Source organism: Echeneis naucrates, chromosome 23 (assembly GCF_900963305.1).
Source record: "Echeneis naucrates chromosome 23, fEcheNa1.1, whole genome shotgun sequence".
Classification (NCBI taxonomy): domain Eukaryota; kingdom Metazoa; phylum Chordata; class Actinopteri; order Carangiformes; family Echeneidae; genus Echeneis; species Echeneis naucrates.
This window is the reverse complement of record NC_042533.1, coordinates 12,776,499-12,797,896: the sequence shown is the minus strand read 5'-3', so window position 1 is coordinate 12,797,896 and position 21,398 is coordinate 12,776,499. Positions and strand designations below refer to the sequence as shown.

The 21,398-nt window shown below is 41.6% G+C and overlaps 1 protein-coding gene across 1 annotated transcript; it reads left to right on the top strand.

Annotated features, from left to right (window-relative positions):
- Positions 1 to 21,396, top strand: slc13a4 (solute carrier family 13 member 4). The gene is made up of 16 exons (XM_029494864.1): positions 1 to 392; positions 7,519 to 7,647; positions 10,127 to 10,263; positions 10,366 to 10,541; positions 10,717 to 10,780; positions 11,376 to 11,412; positions 11,496 to 11,582; positions 11,679 to 11,863; positions 14,509 to 14,628; positions 14,866 to 14,967; positions 15,516 to 15,617; positions 16,582 to 16,688; positions 17,161 to 17,279; positions 17,595 to 17,756; positions 18,428 to 18,565; positions 18,851 to 21,396. The coding sequence occupies exons 1-16, from the start codon at positions 270 to 272 to the stop codon at positions 18,986 to 18,988; spliced, it is 1,926 nt and encodes a 641-aa protein (XP_029350724.1). The 5' UTR covers positions 1 to 269; the 3' UTR covers positions 18,989 to 21,396.
- Positions 21,397 to 21,398: the final 2 nt, after the last annotated feature.

The window sequence follows — 21,398 nt, the reverse complement described above, 5'->3', positions numbered from 1 at the left end:
GGAGCAGAGGGGAAGCGGGCCCAACGCACGGCGGGAGTAAAGTTCAGTCCAGCCTCCGCACGGGGACACACGCAGGTCCGGCCACCGCGCGCACTCTGTGCGTAAAAGCGCACAACCAAAAAGGAACTTTGCGCACTCCAAGGAATCGGCTTCCCTCCTCCTCCTCCTTCCTAGAGCTCTTCCTCGAGGTCAGTGGCGGTTTCAGCCTCCTCCGGCCGGTGACCTTCTACTGAGTTGAGGCCTGTCCGATCCAGAGCCCCGACTCACCCATGAGGCTGGAGGCCGCAGCCAGGATGGATCTGTTCAGGAAGCTGTGGAGGGCGAGGAAGCTGATCGTCGTTGTGTTCATTCCGCTGTCTCTGCTGCCCTTACCGCTCATCCACCCCACCAGCGTGAGTACAGCACTGAGGAACACACGGAGCTTTTCATCACGGGAACCTGATGTTAGAGGAGAACAATAAACCAGAGAGGAAAATCTAAAGTATTCCAATTCAAACGGAAATTTCTGACTGTTCCGAGTGAAAAATAAGGTGATAAAGTCAGTGAGGTTTCCAGAAAGGCAACAGGAGCATTAAAGATGATAAATCTCCATGTGTAAATTAGAAAGTTAAACAAGTAACTGTGGTGACATGACAGCAGCACCTAAGAGCAAGAGGCATATCTAACAATTATAACAATTACTATAGCATACGTTGTTATACAATTCAATATATGCTGCTTTTTATTTTAACATCAACTTCAGTTGCAAAGGAGAAAACAACAAAAACATAGTTGAAGCGTGATAAATACCTAGAAAATAGCAGTAAACAAAACCTCCAGCTGATGTATTGATGTCCCTTCTGGCTGCTGCTAACTGCAGTTGTGTCTTGATGGGATTTTGGTGTGTGTCTGTGTGTGTCTGTGTGCGCACCAGTCAAAAGCCACTCTGTCCTCTGTTTTGATGAATGCTTGTCCTGAGCTGTCCCGATCATCAGCTGAGCTGTGAGTGTGGAGAGGAGATGTCTCGACATGTTGATGAGATGGAGATCAGGAAGAGAGAGAGAGAACATCTTCGTTCTCATTTAAGCTCATGAGTTGTTTCTCCCTCTTTTTTTTTTTTTTCCCTGAGTGTTGTAGCTCATGACTGAAAAATCCTCAGTAGAATGAATCTGCACATCAAACAATAGGATTACCTCAATTCTGCAGAGATCGAATCTGTTTGGACATTTGTCACTGCGATGCTAAGGCACAGAGAAGTTCCTGTCTGTGAAGAGAGACACTCACGTGTTGATTTCAGTTTTGACGCAGCGTGACACTGAGGCTCAGCCAAACTAAACTCACAAAGATGTTGTTGGTGGTGGAGTTTGTAGTGTGAAGCGTCACTTGCCGTTTTGTGTCAGAACTTGTTTAAGACTGCGGATTATTACATTATAGTCATTATATGATGATCATTGTGATGATGGTCAGACCTCTGATTTTGCCTCCCAGAGTTGTTTTCGTGTTCTGTGAAATGCTTGACTGGTTTATTTGGCACCAGTGACAAAGATTAAAAGACGAATTCACCTTTCAGATTGTTTCAGTGTAAGCTTGGCTCTAAGTGATTTACATAAGCAGAGTTGAATGAGCATCATCTTTTCTTAAAAGGATCAGCCAAATATTAGTGAAACCCCCAGAGTGAGTTTTTAGCCCGTTCTCAGAATCCTCAGAGATTTGTTAAACCACCTGGAAGGAAAGATACTCCAAGAAAAAGACTGTTTAACTGGATTTACAACTTGTTCTTATTTGCTCTTATATGACCCACATTGCATTTAAACAATGTGAACCAAAAACTTAAAAATATTTGTATTATCAGTTATATTGGTTGTTTATTCTTTGGCAATTTTTACAACAGCATTGTTATATAATGAATTTAGATGAATGAATTTATCGCCATATCTGTGATGAATGAAGGTGTTTATCACGTGTGGCCTCTCACTTTTTGTAGCACAGAAAGAACAATACACATGAGGATGAGTAGAAAAGCAACAAGATGAACTGAAGTCCTACAAAGTGAAATGTCAGCCATCACCATATAAAATCTGTGTATTTTAGGATAGTTTAATTGTGACACACCTCTCATTTAAATGAATTCATGCGCTTTTAGTTTAAACTGAACTCGACAGGTCAGTTTGCTTTGGTCCTGGTTCTAATAAATAACAATGCAGTCACGTGCGCATGAACACATGGTTAATATTAACACCTAACTAATACTCCGTGTAGTTTTCCATCACTCTGAAAATTAGGAGGCAGCTATCCAAAGTGTGATGTGTTATACACGAGCTCCTCTGTGTGACAGGTGTTTGTGTGTCCTAAAGCAGCATTAATATTCCGAACGAGTGTTATGTGCTGTCACGTTGTCGGTCAGCTCTGACACCCTGGAGCCTTGCTGTTATGTCAGGGCTGGTGTGGGGTTTTTTGGCAGGAGCAGGCGGCACAGGATGAGGCCAAGAAAGAACAAAAGAAAAGAAACTTCACTGCAAAGAAAAAGAAAGAAACAATCCAAGCAATTAAGTTATATAACCTACCACTATGCTGGATTTTGGCCCCACGTGGCTTTCTTACCACACCAGGGACCCCAGAGTGTCCGCGGAATGTGACAGGAGTTCAGAGTGACAGTGTGCGTGTGTGTTTGGAGTGGTACTGTGTCCAGCTGCTGCAGGACAGAACATCTGCTGGATGCAGTCAGGCCAGGTCAGCGACAGAAAGGCACAGCCAATGGCTGACATGAATAATATCACGCAGTGTCAAGGTTGTGCCATTTGGCATCCCGAAGAAGTCAAAGGTGGATCCGACAAATGTTCCCTATAGGGTGGAGTCTCAGCTGTGTTTACAGCGTGGCTCTGGGGTTGGCAGAGATGCTTTTGTTTAGTCCACTTTGATCCAGGCTGCATTATCGCAACAGCTATTTGATGGTGTGACAGAAAAGGTGATATATCCATGTTCCCCTGAGGATGAGTCCTAGTGGCTTAGTTGACTTTTCCTCCAGCCCCACCATGAAGTTCATATTTGCAGTTTTGGATAAAAGTGCTCCAGTGAATGGATGTCATGAAATGTCCAGAAATTTACCTTTTGCCGTCTGATGGGTCAAAATTTCAATCCCATTCCCTGGTTTTCCAGAAGTAAATGACATCCCTTCAGCCTCAGCCATACTTTGTGCTAACATTTCAGGAAGTTTCGATACCATTGCTCCTTCCTTACTACTGACCGTAGGCACCTTCCGATATGGACTCCATTCATTAGTAGTTGATAGCCGTATGACACTGACTCTATGTGGATGTGATGCCGGCGTGATTCATTTTTAAACTTTCAACTTTGCACAAGTTTGAACTGCAAAAAGCATTGCACAACATCACTCACAGCACGAATGCATTCTTCTCCACTGTCCTGTGACAGTCGTCATTAGAGGCTGTACTTCCTGTAACGCTTGGTATCAGTGCAGGGACATTTCTGATACGAGTGTCGCCGTGGGAATGACCCTGCCAAAGTTAGCGTTCGAACGAGCTAAATGGGAAACATTAACATTGGCAGTTTAGCATGCTGCTAGCACAACTGTTGACTCATTAGTCTCCAGAATTTGTTACATGAATTGTTACATATGTGAATGTGAGAGAGCTACTGTCAGAAATCATGCATGGATGGGCAGATCCATGTATTTCACATATTTCATTTATTGCACATATTATGTGCCATTAGACGAGTTTAAAATGCCCACCTTCCTCTCTGTTTCATGAACCTATGTTTAATTTCTTTTAAACATTTTAATATAATAATGCAGAGTAATTGCACACATCTGCAATTAAAAATCGGTCAAAGTAAAATATAAATAATATATAAACACTCTAATGCCCTCCAATAAACCAAACTAAGTTGACTTTGTGTGACTATCTGTTGTGTGTGTTATCAGTTATTTTAGACCTCAGCTGATTGGTTCAGTCCGGAGCAGCTGTGACCTAATCTGTATATCAGTAGTCTTGAAGCAACTGTGTTTTTCTCAGCACCAATCATCTCCATAGCCTGAGCTGAGCACAGATAACAGGCAGCTGATGAGTCAATCAATGTGTTTGGTTGTTACATGTGGAGACAGAAACTGGCCTGTCAGCTGGTCAACAAAACAAAACAAAAAAAAACAAAAAACAAACAATATCCCAGGGTTCCAGGGAAGCTTCCCTCTTGGCTGAATCAAGATTTGAGCTCATGCAGATACCGGACATTAGGATCCATCACAGTGTTGGTTAGTTAACACTGTCAAATATTTACAAGTTGACCTCATGACAAACACGCTGCTGCTAATTAGCACACAACATGAAAATCGCCCGAAAGGATAATCTATGAAATAAGTATCATCAAAATCATACGTGTGGCTCTTTAGTTGGCATTTTTTTGCACTGTAGAATTTCCTCTTCAGAGTCTTGAAATAACCAAGAATTACATCAAATAAAAAATCCAATGCATTGTTAAAAATTAAATTTGATGGGGCTCACCAGTGCATCCCATAAAAATGTGTTTAGTTACCACTCATACAATGGTAGCTCCAAAGAGTTTCACAGATCATCTCTGCGGGGTCAGGATGGCTAATGGATGGTTTTAAAAATGACAGTTTGCAACCAAAGGGCATTTTTCTTTTTCCGAAAAGTTCCTTTTACGACTGACAGTAATGATACGTAATACAAAATCTAAAGAAAGATATGATTGTTCCAGAAGGCGCCTGTATGGCTCCAACCTCTCTTAGCCTTGGCGGTGTTCCTGCAGTGGAACCTGCTGAGATGCTCTCCAGCATCACCTTCATCAGCCAGCTCCTAGAATCAAGTGAACTTTTTACTTGTATTTAAAGTTTTTGTTCTTGTTGCCACAGCAACTATTGCTCAAATATTCACCTGAAAGTGTCGATCAACCTTAAAGGAGCTGAGGATCATAAGAAACAGTTTTCATTGTGTCGCCTTGCAGTGTGATGTCATTTCTAATGAATATTGGTCACTTGTTAATCTGCGTCGTGCACAGAAACAGCACCAGCTCCATCAGGAGACCGCCGTGTATTGACCCCAGCTCCATGACACGTCTGAGTATAAAGTCTGGTTAGCACAGAGGTCACGTCATCGCCTCTCTGCTTACCCAGCACTTTGGCTTTAACTTGCCCAACAGAGCAGAGAAAAAAGGAGCCTGGGTAATTGTTTAGGGATCTGATTGATGCTGGTGTCTTTGTGTGGCAACTGTCCCCTGATAAGTAGGCTGATAATCGAGAATCAATGACTGATGAATCAGGCCGTCTCTGTCACTCAGTGTTTATTTGTTCATCCCTGTTTGTCTTGGTTTATCTCTTCCCTGATGCCACCTCTCTTTTCCTCTTTTCATTCAGAGCAACGGTCAAAGCTGAGCGATGCTTTAATCCCGTTATCAGGCAGCCTCCTCAGTTACCTCATGTTTCCTGACTGTGAATTTGTGTGTGTGAGTGTGATGTGCTTATGAAACCTGCTGTTGAATGCACAGTCGGGCATTATTATTTTTTTAATAATATGTTCAGTCCTCATATAGTTGGGATTTCTTTTTAGCATTTTCTGAGTGGAGCCCCTCTAATTATGAACCCGAACACCTCTTTCTGTTCCCAGCCTAATCCAGCAGCTGTGCCTATTGCCTGGAAATGCCTCTCTCCCCTGCCAAGCTCCTGTAAATCTACAGCTAAGCATCAACAGAAGAGTTGTGGCTTTAGTCTAAAGCCACAGTGACAACTTTTTACTTTCAAATTGCATCCTTGTTGTATGTGTAGTATGATGTGCAACTTTTAGAAATGCTTCCAGACATTGTAGTTTGAAATCCCCGGGATTTTCTTTTTGTCATGGTGGGAATGCAGGCAGACTTCTGGACAATCTGAAGTATATAGTCACATTAACTCAGATTTCAGGGGAATACAAAGACAAGCAGATCGCATGAGGCAAAAGATGACAAAAACCTTGAGAAAGTAATTGAATATTTCTGTTTGTTGGACCAAAGATGCTCATCGAGGCAGATTCAGATTTGACAAAGGAACTGTTATGTCATTGGTTTGTCAGATGTGTCGTATGCAGAAGATCTGGAGGTGTGTAACGGTACGTGTATTTGTGTGTATTCACGTGAATGATTGAAAACCGAGGTACAAACCGAACCATGACTTTAGCGTACCTTTAACATCCCTAATTGCAACTATTAGAGCATCTCCTACAGATCCTACAGGCTCCTCCATGTTTTTTTTTTTTTTTTTTTCTTTTATGATGCTATGACTGCCTTTGCTGTTCTGAGTGCATCTTTTTCTGCACAGACTTACAGCAGTAAGTGTTTGCTGTTTGCTGTTGTCAGCAAAGTCACAGTTCCATGAAAGTAGTCCTGACTGACTGAGTGTTTCTCCGAAGTCCTGATTCCGTTTTGCTCTGAGGTCTGAGCAGGTCTGGACTGGCTTGATGCTGGAGCACCTGCAGCTAATTCTCCCCCTCTAGGTTTATTAATTTGAGATTAACCGACCTGTTAGCGTAAGATGTTCTACTCGCTGTTCTGCTTACGCAAAAGCACTGCAAGCTCACACAGCATGTGTCAATGGCGGGAACTGCTATTGTGTAAAGATAATGTGGGTGGGCTTTGGATATTATTTAGAAAAACAGGGAGAAAATGTGCAGGAAGAACACATTTCACACCTTTTTTTTTTTTTCTTTTATTCCCCCAGGCAAAAATGCAGTTAAAGCCCCAGACCAATGTTTATTTTAAGTGATTTCCACAAGGTCTTAAATGTCACAAGATCCCTCTTTATTTTGAAGGTTGGGGAACCTGTCGCAAAACTCACTGGGATTGCGACAGAGCAGCGTGAAGGACCGCAATGTCGATATTATATAACTACAGCCAGATTAACACAACATCAGTGTGTGTGTGTGTGTGTGTGTGTATGTTAATGAGTGTACATGCAGGTGCAGCCCAACTGGATTCTGAGTACAAAGCAATTTTGTATTATATTATTGATAGTTTTTATATCGACAAGTGCCTTTCAATAACGTCAATAAAAATGGACTTGACTTGACTCCAGCATATTTTTATGAAACGCCTGTCATTTGAAAAGTACCTTTTAGTCTGTGGAATGAGTTTTTGTGTTCATCACTCGTTAAACGTTAGACCTGTCTGTCATGTTGTTACAAGTCAAGTAAAAATGTGAGTGAACAGCTTCCATTTGTCCTGGACTCTCGGACCAGGAGGATTTATGCTTTGGCTCAAGTGATAGAGCTGTGTACCTTGTCAATAAGCCCAGTTCTTTTTTTTTTTTTGTTTATATGTGCCACTTTTTTGAGAAATACCTGCATACCTACTGAACCTGAATGACATTTAAAATGTTACTATTTCGTATTATGTGAACATTTTTTTTAAGATCATTCATCATCAAGTCATTCACAGTCTGAAATGAAAGGAATGGACCACTATCTGTAAACAAACAAAGAGGACTGATACCACAGGTGATATCCATTCTGCGTTCATTGTCCTTTTTTGTAGGAAGCATGCTGTGCATATGTGCTGATGGTGACGGCAGTCTACTGGGTGTCAGAGGCTGTTCCCCTGGGTGCTGCTGCTCTGGTCCCAGCCTTCCTCTACCCACTCTTCGGGGTACTCAAGTCCAGCGAGGTGAGACTCTGTACAGTTGATAGTATTTTTTTTTTTTTTTGTTTTAGTTATCAGACTCTGAATTAATCAGGATACCTTAGATCGTCCTGATCGCTAAAGTTCAAGTTTACCCTTTAATTTTGTGCTTTTCTCTTGAAATAAGTGTTCATATGCTTGTTTTTGTCATCAGTGTTACAGTTTGGTTACATATTAGAACCTCTTTGATAAATAAAACCTGTAAACCTGTTGCTGCCCTTCTCACTATCAGTGAGCTCATCAGTAAAATTCAGAAACATTATCCGGGGTAAATTAATGCTCTTTATACTTGATAGCATTCCAAAATGATATTAGAGTGACTGACATCTGCATGATGCTGTTACATTCTATCACTGCCAAATATTTTACCTTCAGTCTTCAACAGCAGATAAAGAATTCAGCTTCGCCTACACAAGAACTCAAGAAGTTTCCTCCATTGCCTTTTAGATTAATGGAGACAATAAACTGTGATAAACAAATGCTTATGATACTGACACATTTTGTTTGGCAGGATATTCTTCACTACTGACACCACTTTAACAAACACCGGTACTTTCAGACTGATTCTGTCAGAATTCGATCAGGAAATAACAGAATTATTCCTTGTAATTCTGAAGTGCAGACTCTTGACTACTGAGGGTACTTTAGACAACAGCTGTTCAGTAAGAAGGGTCAATCTTTACTTTTGGCTTCGGGAAAGATAAATGCCTGAAGGGAAACTGCGGCTCTCAGTGGAAATGCAAATGCTTGGCACGCTAAAGGAGAGAGTCACTTGTGGCAGGCGGTAAAACTGTGTAGGGACTTAAGGGGAATGCTGAGATATCGGGGTGTTGCTTTGTGTCCGCTGTGCCGGTAGTGAGAGTCAGCTGATCGGTTTGCTGTATACGTGGATGTACATTAATCCAGATCAGAGGGGAAATGGGTGAAAGGGCTTTATGTATTATGAACTGCACTGAACTCGCCCCTCTTGTGTGTTTTTTACGGGTTTCTTGCATGTTTCCATTCGGGATTTGGCTGCGCAGTTACTTGTCGTACGATGTGTCAGTGTGAACCAGAGGCCATGTTAGTCAGCTGTAAAAGTCTTATTTAGCAGTTTTATTGGCTCTATGGAACAAATAGAGACAAACCCATTAACCTTGAACTCATCAGTATTATCCAACTGATGTTGCTCAGTGCGATATCTTAGTACATATATTCACATATTTACTTTTCCAATCACTGCCAGCCTGTCTGATGCTCACCCTGTTAACGTTTGTGTGGTTTTATACCAGTAAAACCAGTCTCAGTTTTCCTCTCCATTAAACTCAGCCCCTCTCTTCTTACCTCTCTTATCAGCATTACATAAAAAGTGAGTTGAACGGCTCATGTGACCAAATCGCATTGACAAAGGGTGACAAAGCTGCCTGTTAATACTGCTGTAAGCCTTTTGAGATGGTGTTCTGTAAATATGCCAGCAGTGAGCATTATGCAACATTTCCAGTCTGTTGTGGTTCTCCCAGTCTTCCCAGTTTCCCACATGAGTCACGGCTGGCTGGCAGGCTGCACGCAGGGAACATTGTGGATGCTGCAGCAGCATCAGGGCAAACACAGGTTGTCAAGGCATCAGGTTAAAGATACTCAAGTTTCTCATCAAATCAAAGACTTAATGGACTGGATGAGATTCGATTGTCGGTGGTAACTTTAAATGAGAACTCATTTGCTGGATTTCCAAACGTGCTTCAGTCTCTGATGAGCTGAGAAACAACTGGTGATAGGAGACAGGACATTTGCAGCATCTGTCCTTGTCTCCCCTCTGTGAAGCCCTCAGCCTGCAGTGAGTCAGCAGCAAACTGTTCTATCGTTTATTCTCCAGTTTGCTTCAGTAACATCTTATATTCTCACTGCAAAGCAACTATTAAGAAGCAGCCTAACTAGTTTAATTTCAATGAAGAAATACCTGAAACTTCTTGAATATGAGGATTGCCTTCCTACATTTGGGCATCCGTTCGGGTTTTGTTTTTTGTTTCTGATGCTATTAACTTAGATTTCATGCTCTTATAGGCTAGAAAAATTAAATTAAGATTTGTTATTTTCAGATATAGAATTATCAACACAACCGCTTTCAAAACATCCAATAGAGGGTATGTTAATAGCTGAACTGGCTGGTTTAACACAAGTTATTTTTTATCTTCATTAAATGGAAATGACAAGGACAAGGGGTAATGAAGTTGTGTTTGAAAGAGAAAGAAGTCCAGCTGGTTTTAGGTAAGAGGTGAGTAGACATGGGCTTATACAATGTTGTAAGGCTGTGAACCGTGCAGGTGGGAAATAGAGCAGATTAAAAAGAACAATTGGCAAACTGTACGTGTTGATCCAAACAGAGGAGGGTGAAGTAGGGAAGTGGGTGAAGGAGGGAAAAGCAAACGGCCTCACCCTTCCTGCCTGTCCCTTCAGATCTACTTCATTCATGTGTGCGTGTGTTCAGGTGGCAGCTGAGTACTGTAAAGACACCACGCTGCTGCTGATGGGAGTCATATGCCTCGCAGCCTCCATAGAGAAGTGGAATCTACACAAACGCATTGCTCTGCGCATGGTGATGATCGCAGGGGCCAAGCCTGGCATGTGAGCAACACACTGCATGGATTCAGTATACTGACTCAGTATAACGTAAATGTCAGAACAAAAAGTCAGACAGGTCAGCCTCTATCTTTCTCTCTCATCCAGGCTGGTGCTGGGCTTCATGTGCTGCACCGTGTTTCTGTCCATGTGGCTCAGCAACACGTCCACCACAGCCATGGTGATGCCCATTGCTGAGGCTGTCCTTCAGCAGCTCATCTGCACTGGTCTGGCCGACAGCCACAATGACTCAGAAACCACCGACCCCGTTGAGGATTACACTGGTATGCCTCTCGTGGGAGCATAGACTTGGTCATGCAATACATAATTATGGCATTGCCTGCACCAACTCTCAGGCCAGACTGCGTAGATAACTGATGTAATGTAACACAGTAATGTGTTTAGTTTAAAGCTTATAAAGTCTAATTTATTTCCACTGAGATGATGAATGTTCTGCAGCTGTTTCAGACAAAGAGGATAACCTGGACAAGAACCAGTTGGAGCTGCTTTATCGTGACGACAGGTACATGTGGGTTTTTTTTTTATGGGACTAAATATATTTAAAGACAATCCCAGATTCAGGGATAAATAAACAGCCCCTCTCCCCCTGAAGCAGACTATTCACAGTTTATTGTTTTCCCTGAATTGCCTAACACTCACAATAATAGTAGCTGTTATAATTTATAGATTAGCCCTTAATTGTTCACATAAACAGTGTGTGTCTGTGTGTGTGTGTGTGTGTGGGGGGGGGAACTAAACGTGTTTTTTGTTTTGTTTTGTTTTTTTCTCTTTTTTTTCTTCTCAATTATACCCCAAATTTTCTTCTTGCAAATCATAATCGCCGACGTGTGTACCAACACAAACCTGACCTGTTAACTTCAGTGCATGTCCTGGAGTGAATGTAGACCTTTCTAATGAACACACACACACTTACTTTACTCCCTAATGGAGTCACAGGCAACGCAAAACTTTTCCCATGAGCATTGGCAAAAAGTTAGTATGTCAAACCAACCAGCAACCCAGTCGGACAGAATGTGATTTGTAACATCTGTAACAGCAGTATTATGCACGTGCATGTGTTCATTCTCATCACCTTTACCTTTTCTCCTCCTTCTCAGTGACTGCACCAAGCAGGAGCTTTCTACACTGAGTGAGGTGAGGGATTCACAATGGTTAGATCATGAGCAGTGAAGTGGAAAAATGTTTGAGCTCTCAGTGAAGTTTTTCTCTTTCTTCAGGTACAGACTGCAGAGGTAAATGGCTTGGGTCTGAAGCCAGTTTCCAACCATGGCTTCAACAGACCCACCAACGGACACCTGCCTCAGGTGATGGTTAATAAGGCTGGAAATGAGAGCGAGAAACCCCCCTCCCCTTCGCTTCCGCCTTAACCATGAATTAACGTCAGGGACACTCTCATTTAGGTTGCCATCGAAATCCCAAACGTGAAGAGGGTCAAGGCCAGGAGAGACTCCCAGTACCCCACCAAGAGGGATCACATGATCTGTAAATGCCTGTCGCTCAGCATCACCTACGCCGCCACCATCGGAGGACTTATCACCATCACTGGCACGTCAACCAATCTCATCTTTGCTGAGCAGTTTAACACGTAGGTACATGCGCACTTGTGGAATTAGTTAAAATACATCCACCGTTCATCAGTAAAAATAGATCTCAAGCCAGCTTTTGAAAACTTTTTTGTTCTGGTACCACGGAGATATTTTTGGTACCACTTCAGCTTGGGACGCCTGCAGAAATCAATGTTAATTGTCAAGCACATTTACCGCTTGGCTGATTTCCTGGTCATGGTGCTGCTCAGGCTCAAATACTTCAAGTTAACTCAGTGTCTGTGATGCATACAGGCTCTGAGATCAAACTAATCAGCTCCTATAGTCCAAACAGAGCCGATTTCCTCCAGCACCAGCGCTAAGCCTAGCAGAATGGCCTCCTTCATGTCGCAGCTTGTTGGACAAAGGTCAGCTTTTGATTCTGTGTGTGTGTGTATGGCACCAGTGGTAAGCCCAACGTTAACCTGGAGCAGCAAATAGTTCAAGCCGAAAATATTAAAATGTATCAAAAAAATTCTGCCTTCATTTTAAATAAATCAATTTTTAAGTCAAATGAATCAAATAGCGCGTGAATATCTGAGAAGGGGAACAGGTGGACTCAGTGTGGTGTGTTTAGATCAGTAGGTCAAGTCCTTGCTAGTATGTCAAAGCCAGACAAACAGCTTGACACCGCGGACATGCTTGCCCTTGTGGATGAAGGGAAATATATGAATTGGCACTCAGTGATCTACCTTCCGTTGTTCTTCTTCAGCTTGTTCTGCATCATGTGAACAGCCTCATCAGTTATGTTTGCATCTAGTCATAAACTCAAAACCAGGTCATATTTCATTCAATTGGTAGTTTTATTTAGTTTTGCTGATGCCTCCATCACTTCGGAGCCATCAGCTGCTCATATACTTCCACCAAAGTGGAAATCCTCCCAGCAGCTGTGATATTAAGTCATTTATTCAGAGTATTTAATGCTCATATTACTGGGTTTTATCTTCACGCTCAGAAATGTAGGTTCATATGACCAACCATATATAAAAATGGGTGTGGGCTATTTCTCACTTTAAATGTTTTCTGAATGAGTTTGTTTTGTTTTGTTTCTCAGTCTCTAGCCTCAAGTCTTATTCAATGCAAGAGAGACATAAACCAAGTCAAGTACAGCACTTAATCTTCAGTCAGCCTCAGGCATCAAGGCTAAAAATCTTAACCTTGTTGAATTTGCCTTACATACATGCAAGGATACCTATTCATTCCCTTTTTTTCATTGGCTTTTAAGGCAACCAAGGGAGCTCCTTAAGAGAAGCTTGACTGTAATTTCCGTCTCATAGTTATAGACGATCCATCTCATCTTTTATTTACTGATACAGTTCTACTTTTGTCTAGCTCTGAATGTCACCTTTACCCTGATTAGTGTCTGTACATCGCAGCGTTCAGTGAAGCACGTCTGAGCAAACACACTTTACCACCCGTGCCGCTCTGGATGACACAGCAGCGAAGACTGTTACAGCTGAAGGTGCAGTTTAGATGAACCACTCCACAGAGTCATCATGCAGCTTATCCCCCCTCGAATGTTAGAACATCTAAAAGCAATACAGTGGAACTCTATTTAGAAGAACTAAAGTCACACAAGATTTCAGCAGAAGTTGTTCTTTCCGTGGTCAAGTTGGTGACATTCAACATCCGTCAGTCTTTAGCCTGTCGTTCTTTTGTTTCTGAAAGCTCCCTTCAATGAATGAGTTCTGGTCACTCCATCCTTCATTGTCTCTAAGCCTGCATGGGTAAAAAAAAAAAAAAAATACCTGTAATTAAATCAGACAGACAGATGACTTTCTGAATTTCTGTAGAAAGTTTCTGGTATCAAAGCATCCTCACTTTGAACGGCTTCAATGTTGGGCCAGATTTGAATCATTTAGCAGGAATTCTGTGTTTTCTTTCTGAAGTCTGATTAATGTTGCCCTCAAACGAAAGCTCTCACTGAGGGGAAAAATAATATGTAGGCATCTTTCCATAATCTAGCATCCTAATAAATCTCCTCAAAGTTTATAACTGATCTGTGAAGTATTAATGAATGATTTGTCGACAATTAAAAACTTTAGCCAATCAAATCTTTATGACTGTTGCCTTAATCCAATGCAGTGCCTTTTATCTTCTCCTGATTAGGTTAGCTCAGTTAACGGCCTTTATCCTGTATTGATTTTCCTTCAAATAAAATGAAGACAAATTAAAGCAGATCAGTCAAAATGGCCACTGTAACTGCAGTGATTGTCCTCTTCCCTTAACACTGCAGGTCTCGCTCACACTGACCGAACTCTTATCAGCGTACACAGTCAGCTGCTGTACAGATAAGATGGGAATGACAGCAGCTCTCAGTGAGAGCAAACGTATAAATCCATACGTGGTCAAGGCCGAAGGTGATGGGGTTCAAATGGTTATTTTTAACCCAACAAGGTTTCATTTGTATCAGTAGCAGAGCTGTGAGGAGTCACAATGTTTAGCCACTAAACTTCAGTAGTTGGTGAGTGCGACTGTTGTATCACATTACTGAAGGTGCATACATCCCGTCACATCAGCCTCTTTTCTTCCTGCTGTCATTTCTTGGATTCAGTATTAAAGGGCATGATTTAAAAAGCCAACACACACGCACACGCCCAGACTCCCTAAACTCACTCTGTCTCACTTTGTCTCTCTCTCTCTCCAGCCGTTATCCAGATGCAAAGGTGATAAACTTTGGTACATGGTTCATCTTCAGCTTCCCCATCGCCATCATCATGCTGGTGCTCACCTGGCTGTGGCTGCACTTCCTCTTCCTCGGCTGCAAGTGAGCGTTTTGATGTTGTCCTTGACATTTGTTGCCCAGTGCTGTAAGTCTTTCAGCTAATAGACGTATTCATGTGTAATTATGAGTCTGTGCGTCCGCTTCGTACCATCTTATCATTATAGACTCAAGATAATCCCCTTGTCTGCAGTGCAAAGTTGTGTCGCAGGGCCATTTGGCGTCCTGTGGATTGAGAGGGTGTGTCAGGCTGATGTGTGGGTGATGTTGTTGTGTTTTCAGCTTCAGGGAAACATGCTCGCTGAGTAAGAAACGTAAAACCAAGAGAGAGATGCTGTCAGAGAGGAGAATCCACGAGGAGTACGCAAAGCTGGGGCCCATTAGGTGTGTAAAATGTTTCTGTTAGTGTATTTGTGTGTGTTCCTTAATGGATGTAGCTGCAGGGTTTTTGGGATGTTTTCTGTGGGAAATAATCATAATAATATATATCCATCAACACTCCAGGAGGGAAGATCACCTGCAGGAGGTTTTAGCTACAGAATTTCCTGGAAAAAGTCAAAATTTTAAGATCATATTCTTTTGAAAAGCTTAATGTATCATTCAAACACATATGCCATGGCAATTGTGTGTAATAATATACATTTAAAAGCTCAGTGACCTGTGGGCGTGTGTTGATGTCTTTGAAGGGACCAGTTTCAGTTTTGAAGTTTTGCGGTCTGGTCCTCACTGCTCCAAATAACTATTTGAGAGCTACTATTTGGTCTTAAGGTTCAGATTAGTTTGGGATTAAGCATGTCATGTAAAAATATGTGTGTATACTGTCTGTGCGTGTCAAACAATCAGATATTACACTGTTAGGACCTTTATGCTATAACTCATGTAATTGTGGCTCAGTCTGTTTGTGGTTTCTATATTTGTGTATGTGCGTCCAGCTACCCAGAGGTGGTGACAGGTGTTTTCTTCATCCTGATGACTCTGCTGTGGTTCACCAGAGAGCCAGGTTTCGTCCCCGGCTGGACGTCTCTCTTTGAGAAGTAAGTAGCCACTCTGTTGCAACACACAACGGGAAATTGTGTTGCTAAGACTTACGTGCGTTAGAGATCAGACACTGATCAGTGATCAAGTTTCTCAGTGCTAAATACACAATTAATAGACACACATTGTACATAAACTTAAATGTGTGAAGACACTCTGTATTACAGTCACTGCGCTTTGTATGCATGGAGACACAACTGGTCTGAACAGCTGAATACATTAAATTGAGGTCCCATATTTCGCACTTTTTCAGTGTTTTGGTTGGTTTGATTGTTTTGAGAACTAAAAGCCGCCCACGTGTAGTTTTAAATCTCCTCTCCCAGGCTCCCCTCTGAAAGTGTAGGTGCTCGGTCAGCCAATAAGAAAAGAAACTCAAACGCTCAAAGGTTCCATGACAAATCTTATCGTCTTACACACACACTGTGTACTTATCATGTGAAGGATTACCCCGTTTTACATTGTATATTAATCCCTTCTGAACCACTTATTTTATGTCAAGTGTTTATATCTACAAGGAGAAAAGTAGTTGGTACTGTCTAGAACTGTCAGTCCACCAATCAGCAGAGAGGATCTGAACCTCTCTGCTGATTGGATGCCTATTTTCTGACCGATCAAATACAAATGTAGCAGATTTCAGGTAAACACTCAGAGGAACCAAATCCTGAAGGGTTTGACGGTGGGATGGGCAGAGCTTGGGGGTGTGAGTGAAGGTTAGGCTTAGGGTCAGCACTGTTGTGACATCACAAAGATACAGAGGTCCTGACAGCAGTTTTTAAGGATCAGTTTCTGAATACAGATTGATTATTTGTCTGTGAATTGAGACCTTTGATACCTTAACCGTATTAATACAGAACCAGACCTGATTTATTATCAGAGAAGACGTGGACATCTACCTTTGGACTATAGAGACTTTTAAATCTATAGATGAACTTTTGTTTTGCCATTTGCACGCTATGTTTTCAGGAAAGGTTACAGGACTGATGCAACAGTATCTGTGCTTCTTGGCTTCCTGCTCTTCCTCATCCCTGCCAGAAGACCCTTCTCCTCCTCCTCCAGCTGTAGGGACACAGGTCAGTACCATTTTTCATTTACACAACCTACTCAGTTAGATTGATCTCCTCAGGTCAATAGGAAGCTATAGGAAGCACTGTCAATTTTGGTTAGCTAAAAAAAAAATAAATAAATAGAAAAATAAATTTGAGAAGCTGTTTTTTTCAAGATATCTAATTTAATCTTGTGAAAATTGGTAAAAAAAAAACAAAACAAAACAACAAACGATTCTTGGCTTTCTTGGCTTTCATAAATGTTTCTTTTGTGCTCCTGGGAACTTCTGTTGAAAAGTACAAAAAATATAATTTAAACAATACAATGTAATAATTACCAAACATTAGCAGACACAAATAGATATTAAACTCTTTGAAAAAACACAATATTTTTGTAGAAAAATTCTTAAGATTCTTAAGTCTTTCCTATGATTTGCATGTCAATCGAGCATTAGCATCCCTGCTATACTGACATTTTTCTGTGTTGTGAAATGGTTAGATGACTCAGAGTCCGACCCCCTGGCTCCCATGATCACCTGGAAGGACTTCCAGAGGCTGATGCCATGGGAAATCGTCATCCTGGTGGGAGGAGGCTATGCCCTGGCTGCTGGTTGCAAGGTGCTCTGTGTGTGCGTGCATGGTGTGTTGTGTGTCTGGTGTGTTTCAGCAATGTAGGATTTTAGGATCAGTTAATGGCTGGGACACATTATGATCAAGATTATCTTTGTGTTTTCTTATGAAGATCAGGGGTTCGGGTTTGGAAGTTAGGTGAAAAGTTCAGAATAGGACTTGATTTTATCAGGTCCAAATTTCACGAAGATGAAAAAGAAGTAGAAGCAGCTATACCCCTAGTTTCAACTGTATTGTATCTCTGCCTCTTTGAGCATGCAGATGAGGGTGTTTTGTCCATACGTATGTGTGATGTGTGTGCAGGTGTCGGGCCTGTCGGTATGGATTGGCAGACAGCTGGAGCCCATGAGTGGTCTTCCTCCCTGGGCTGTCACCCTGTTGGCCTGCCTGCTGGTGTCTGCGGTCACAGAGTTCGCCTCCAACCCAGCAACTCTCACCGTCTTTTTACCCATTTTATCTGCACTGGTACGGCATACACTCAGCTCACACACAGAACAGGCACCCAGCCCTGTTAATGGCCTTAAAAAATAACAGGGAGAACATGAGGAAAACTAGAATATGTGCTTAAAGGATAAATATTTGAATATGACTAGCAGACTATTATGAGCACAACATCTGCATTGGATGCAGAGAATTAAATGACGGGGAAAGTCACCATGTAGCACACAGTGGTGCAGAAGTCATATAACAAAACTAATGCCTGCCTCAGCATCACACAGTTGAGCTGAATCAGAAACTATATTTGATTTTACTAATGATTTTGAACCAGGGGCTTTAAAGGATGATAAACAATTCTTCTCATCTTCTTCTCAAAAGGTTGCTTATGCAACATTAAGGCCATTCTTACCATTGCCATGTGTACTATTAGTTCCTACTCTCAGGCTGCCCCCACGGAGCATCAGTTTGATGTGCACGTGTTAGCAAGGAGCCATTATTACCACTCATGGGTTAGTGTAGCTTAATTTCTCTCTGATGATGCAATAGTTCCCATTTGACCTTTTACTGCTCACCTGACCATGCCCCTCCCATCTTGTTCTCCCCTCTCCTTCACCGATGTCTTACTTATCATCCCTCACCATCAATTCTCTTTCCTTCTTCCTTTTGCTCATCCTCACCCCTCCCTCCCTTCCTTCCAGTCTGAGACTCTGCTTATCAACCCCCTCCACACTTTGATCCCATCCACCATGTGCGTCTCATTCGGGGTCATGCTTCCAGTTGGGAACCCCCCCAATGCTATTGTCTTCAGTTACGGCCACGTGAAGATCAGTGACATGGTACGACACACTCACACACACAAACACACAAACAGACACCCACTCGCGCAATGTCACATGTTCTTTCTGCACCTGCAACATCAAACGGCTCAAAGGCTATTTTCATAATCAGACAGTTGAAGATTTATTTTATTTCTTCATTTCTAGCTCTTAACTCTAGACTTAACTCAGGCTTGGGAAACTGAAAAAGCTAAAGCTCATTCTGAAAACCTGGCAGGTTCCCTTTAGGCTTCTTTTTTCCCTTTGTTTTTGTATTCATATCTTTTATTTCCCTCTCTTCTTCAGGTGAAGGCCGGCTTTGGGGTGAACCTCATTGGGGTGGCTGTGGTAATGTTGGCCATAACCACATGGGGTGTTCCCCTCTTCAACCTGACTGAATTCCCAGCTTGGGCAGTGGCCAGGAATGCTACCGGGAGCTTATAACCACCGGTCTTAATGGAGCCAATGAGAAGAAGAGGGGATAAAACAGTGAGAGACAGAAAGAGGGAGAGAGAATGGCCAAATGTTTTTCCTGTGGAGAGGCAACACACAGCATGCCAAAAGGATGGTCTTGCTCATAGTCTAGAGTTATCAGACTGTCCCTAAAGGAGGAAGGAGAGAAGAAGAAGAAGAAGAAAAAATCAACAACAAAAAAACACCTATTGCTTATATTTACAAGTTAGACTTGTATTTTTATTTACCATAAGAGCTCAGTGTAAGGAATGTTTTTGAGAACTCCATTCACAAAGTTTCATGGAGACAAAATCACAGAAAATATTATGAAAAGCTACAAACATATTTGGACCGATGTTTTGTTTTTTACTTATGATAGAAAAAATGATAAGTTAGGTTTTTAGAAGCTGCCTGGAAAGCATTTTTAGAACCACATCATACCTTCGCCGGTGGATTAGTTGGTATTTTATGATAGAAATAAGCTACATGGCCATTGTGGATGAGCCTCTTTTTACTGCACACTTGCTGAACTTCTGCTGCACTTAAATGTACTGCTCTTTAACCAGATCTCATACAATGCGACATGATGGTCTGGTTAGTTTCTGTTGATATTATACTTCACAGTGTGGAAAGCAAAAGAGTTGACTGCTGTATGAAAAACAAGATAAATGCATAAAAAGAGGCTTTTATTGTGGCTGCTAATGTACTGTATCCATGGAGCTACTATCACACCTTTCAGCTGAACCCTGTCTCTGTATTGCCTGAAATATGGGACAGAAACCTTCTTATTAAGTGAAAATTTAACAAATGTAAAGCTTATTTGGTGCCCATAGATGTTCCTAGCTGCTATATGCATTGGTTTGAAAAATTAGACCTCTTGCTCTTCTCCTAATATCTGACTGATGTCTTTACCAAAGCTGATTTTATGCTCTATTATGCTGTGAACATGTTGATATTTGTTGACCATATATACTCCAAGCACCTTACAGTACAGCTATAGCTGTTTACCAGATCCTATACCACAACATTAGCATGACTGTCTCTTGTAGGGCTCAGACCTCCAACGCTGACAGTGTTAGTGCCTTGATGTAACCTCTAAGTAGCCAAGGACCTCAGTTCACTGCTGTTCTCTTTAAATCACAGAAAATAGTAGTGTACTGAGTGCGAAGGCATGGGAGTGTAGACACAAAGATCTCCTGACAACAAACAAGGCCCTCACTGTGGTTTCTATCATTACTTTCTTTGTCTTCAGTCTGAATGTCAGATGTTGCTTTTGCTGTCCTGTTGAACCCATCAGAAAACCTCAGTTTGAGATAATGAAGTCATGAAATCTGAGAATACTTTAAAAGCTGAGGTCTTGGATTGTGCCAATGTAATGATGTTGAATTATGAAAATGAAGTTGTATATTAGTCTGCAGTTACACTTGGTGTTACAAGGTCCCATATTTTACACTTAACCTGTGTATCATTTTGAAGTTTGAAGTCATGTCTGTGTCACATCTGTGCCTCTTTTCTGATTGGCTGACCATTTTCCGAGTGAAAAATACTGCTGATTTGGGGGAAAGGAACCAAATCCTGTAAGTTTGGATGGGGGGCAGTGTTAAGAGCAGTGACACCACAAAGTCCCAAAAGTCCTGACAGGTGGTCTTAAGGCTCAGTTTCTGAATACACACTGTGAGCGTTTCTCTGTGGGCTGATATTTTCACAGTATTAATATACAGGAACATCTACCTGTATACAAAATGGGACCTTTATCAAGTATCAGTAGCTACAATAATTCATATAAATTATATTTTTTGAAATGTATTACTGAAGCAACAGGATGACCGTATTTGTTTTTAGTGTTTTGTCACCTTGGAGTTGTGCCTTTTCTCCTGAGATGTAAGCTGATATTTTGAATGCATCATCCAAAGCATTTAAGGAAGAGAGAACGAGTGAGCGACCACAGGGTTGTGTGGTGCAGTAATTCCTTCAATCAACTGTCAAATCCCAGTCACTGTCGTCTGTGGGTGAAAAGATTTGCACATTCACTGTACTGTGCAAAAAAAGTAAAGAAGATGCTTTATATTTTTACACAAATTTTAAATGTAATTTGTGGATTTTTTTTATATCACTGCATTATGAATATAGGCCTTAGGCAGAATCAGAAGCCTATGTTTTTCTTTTGTAATTTATTCAGTTCTGCTGAAGATTTCATACATCTCAATGGTGTTGCAGCAGTGACCCTTGACCCAGGGGCCACACTTCTTTGTAAATACCTACAGGATTGTAATATAAAGATGAAGTGCCTTTTCCTGTTTCCAAATGAGCTGTAATATTCCTAAATTATGTGTTACACTTTGTCTCATTAATATCCAACTCAGATGCAGACTAGAGTTAGGGTGATACAACATATACAAAT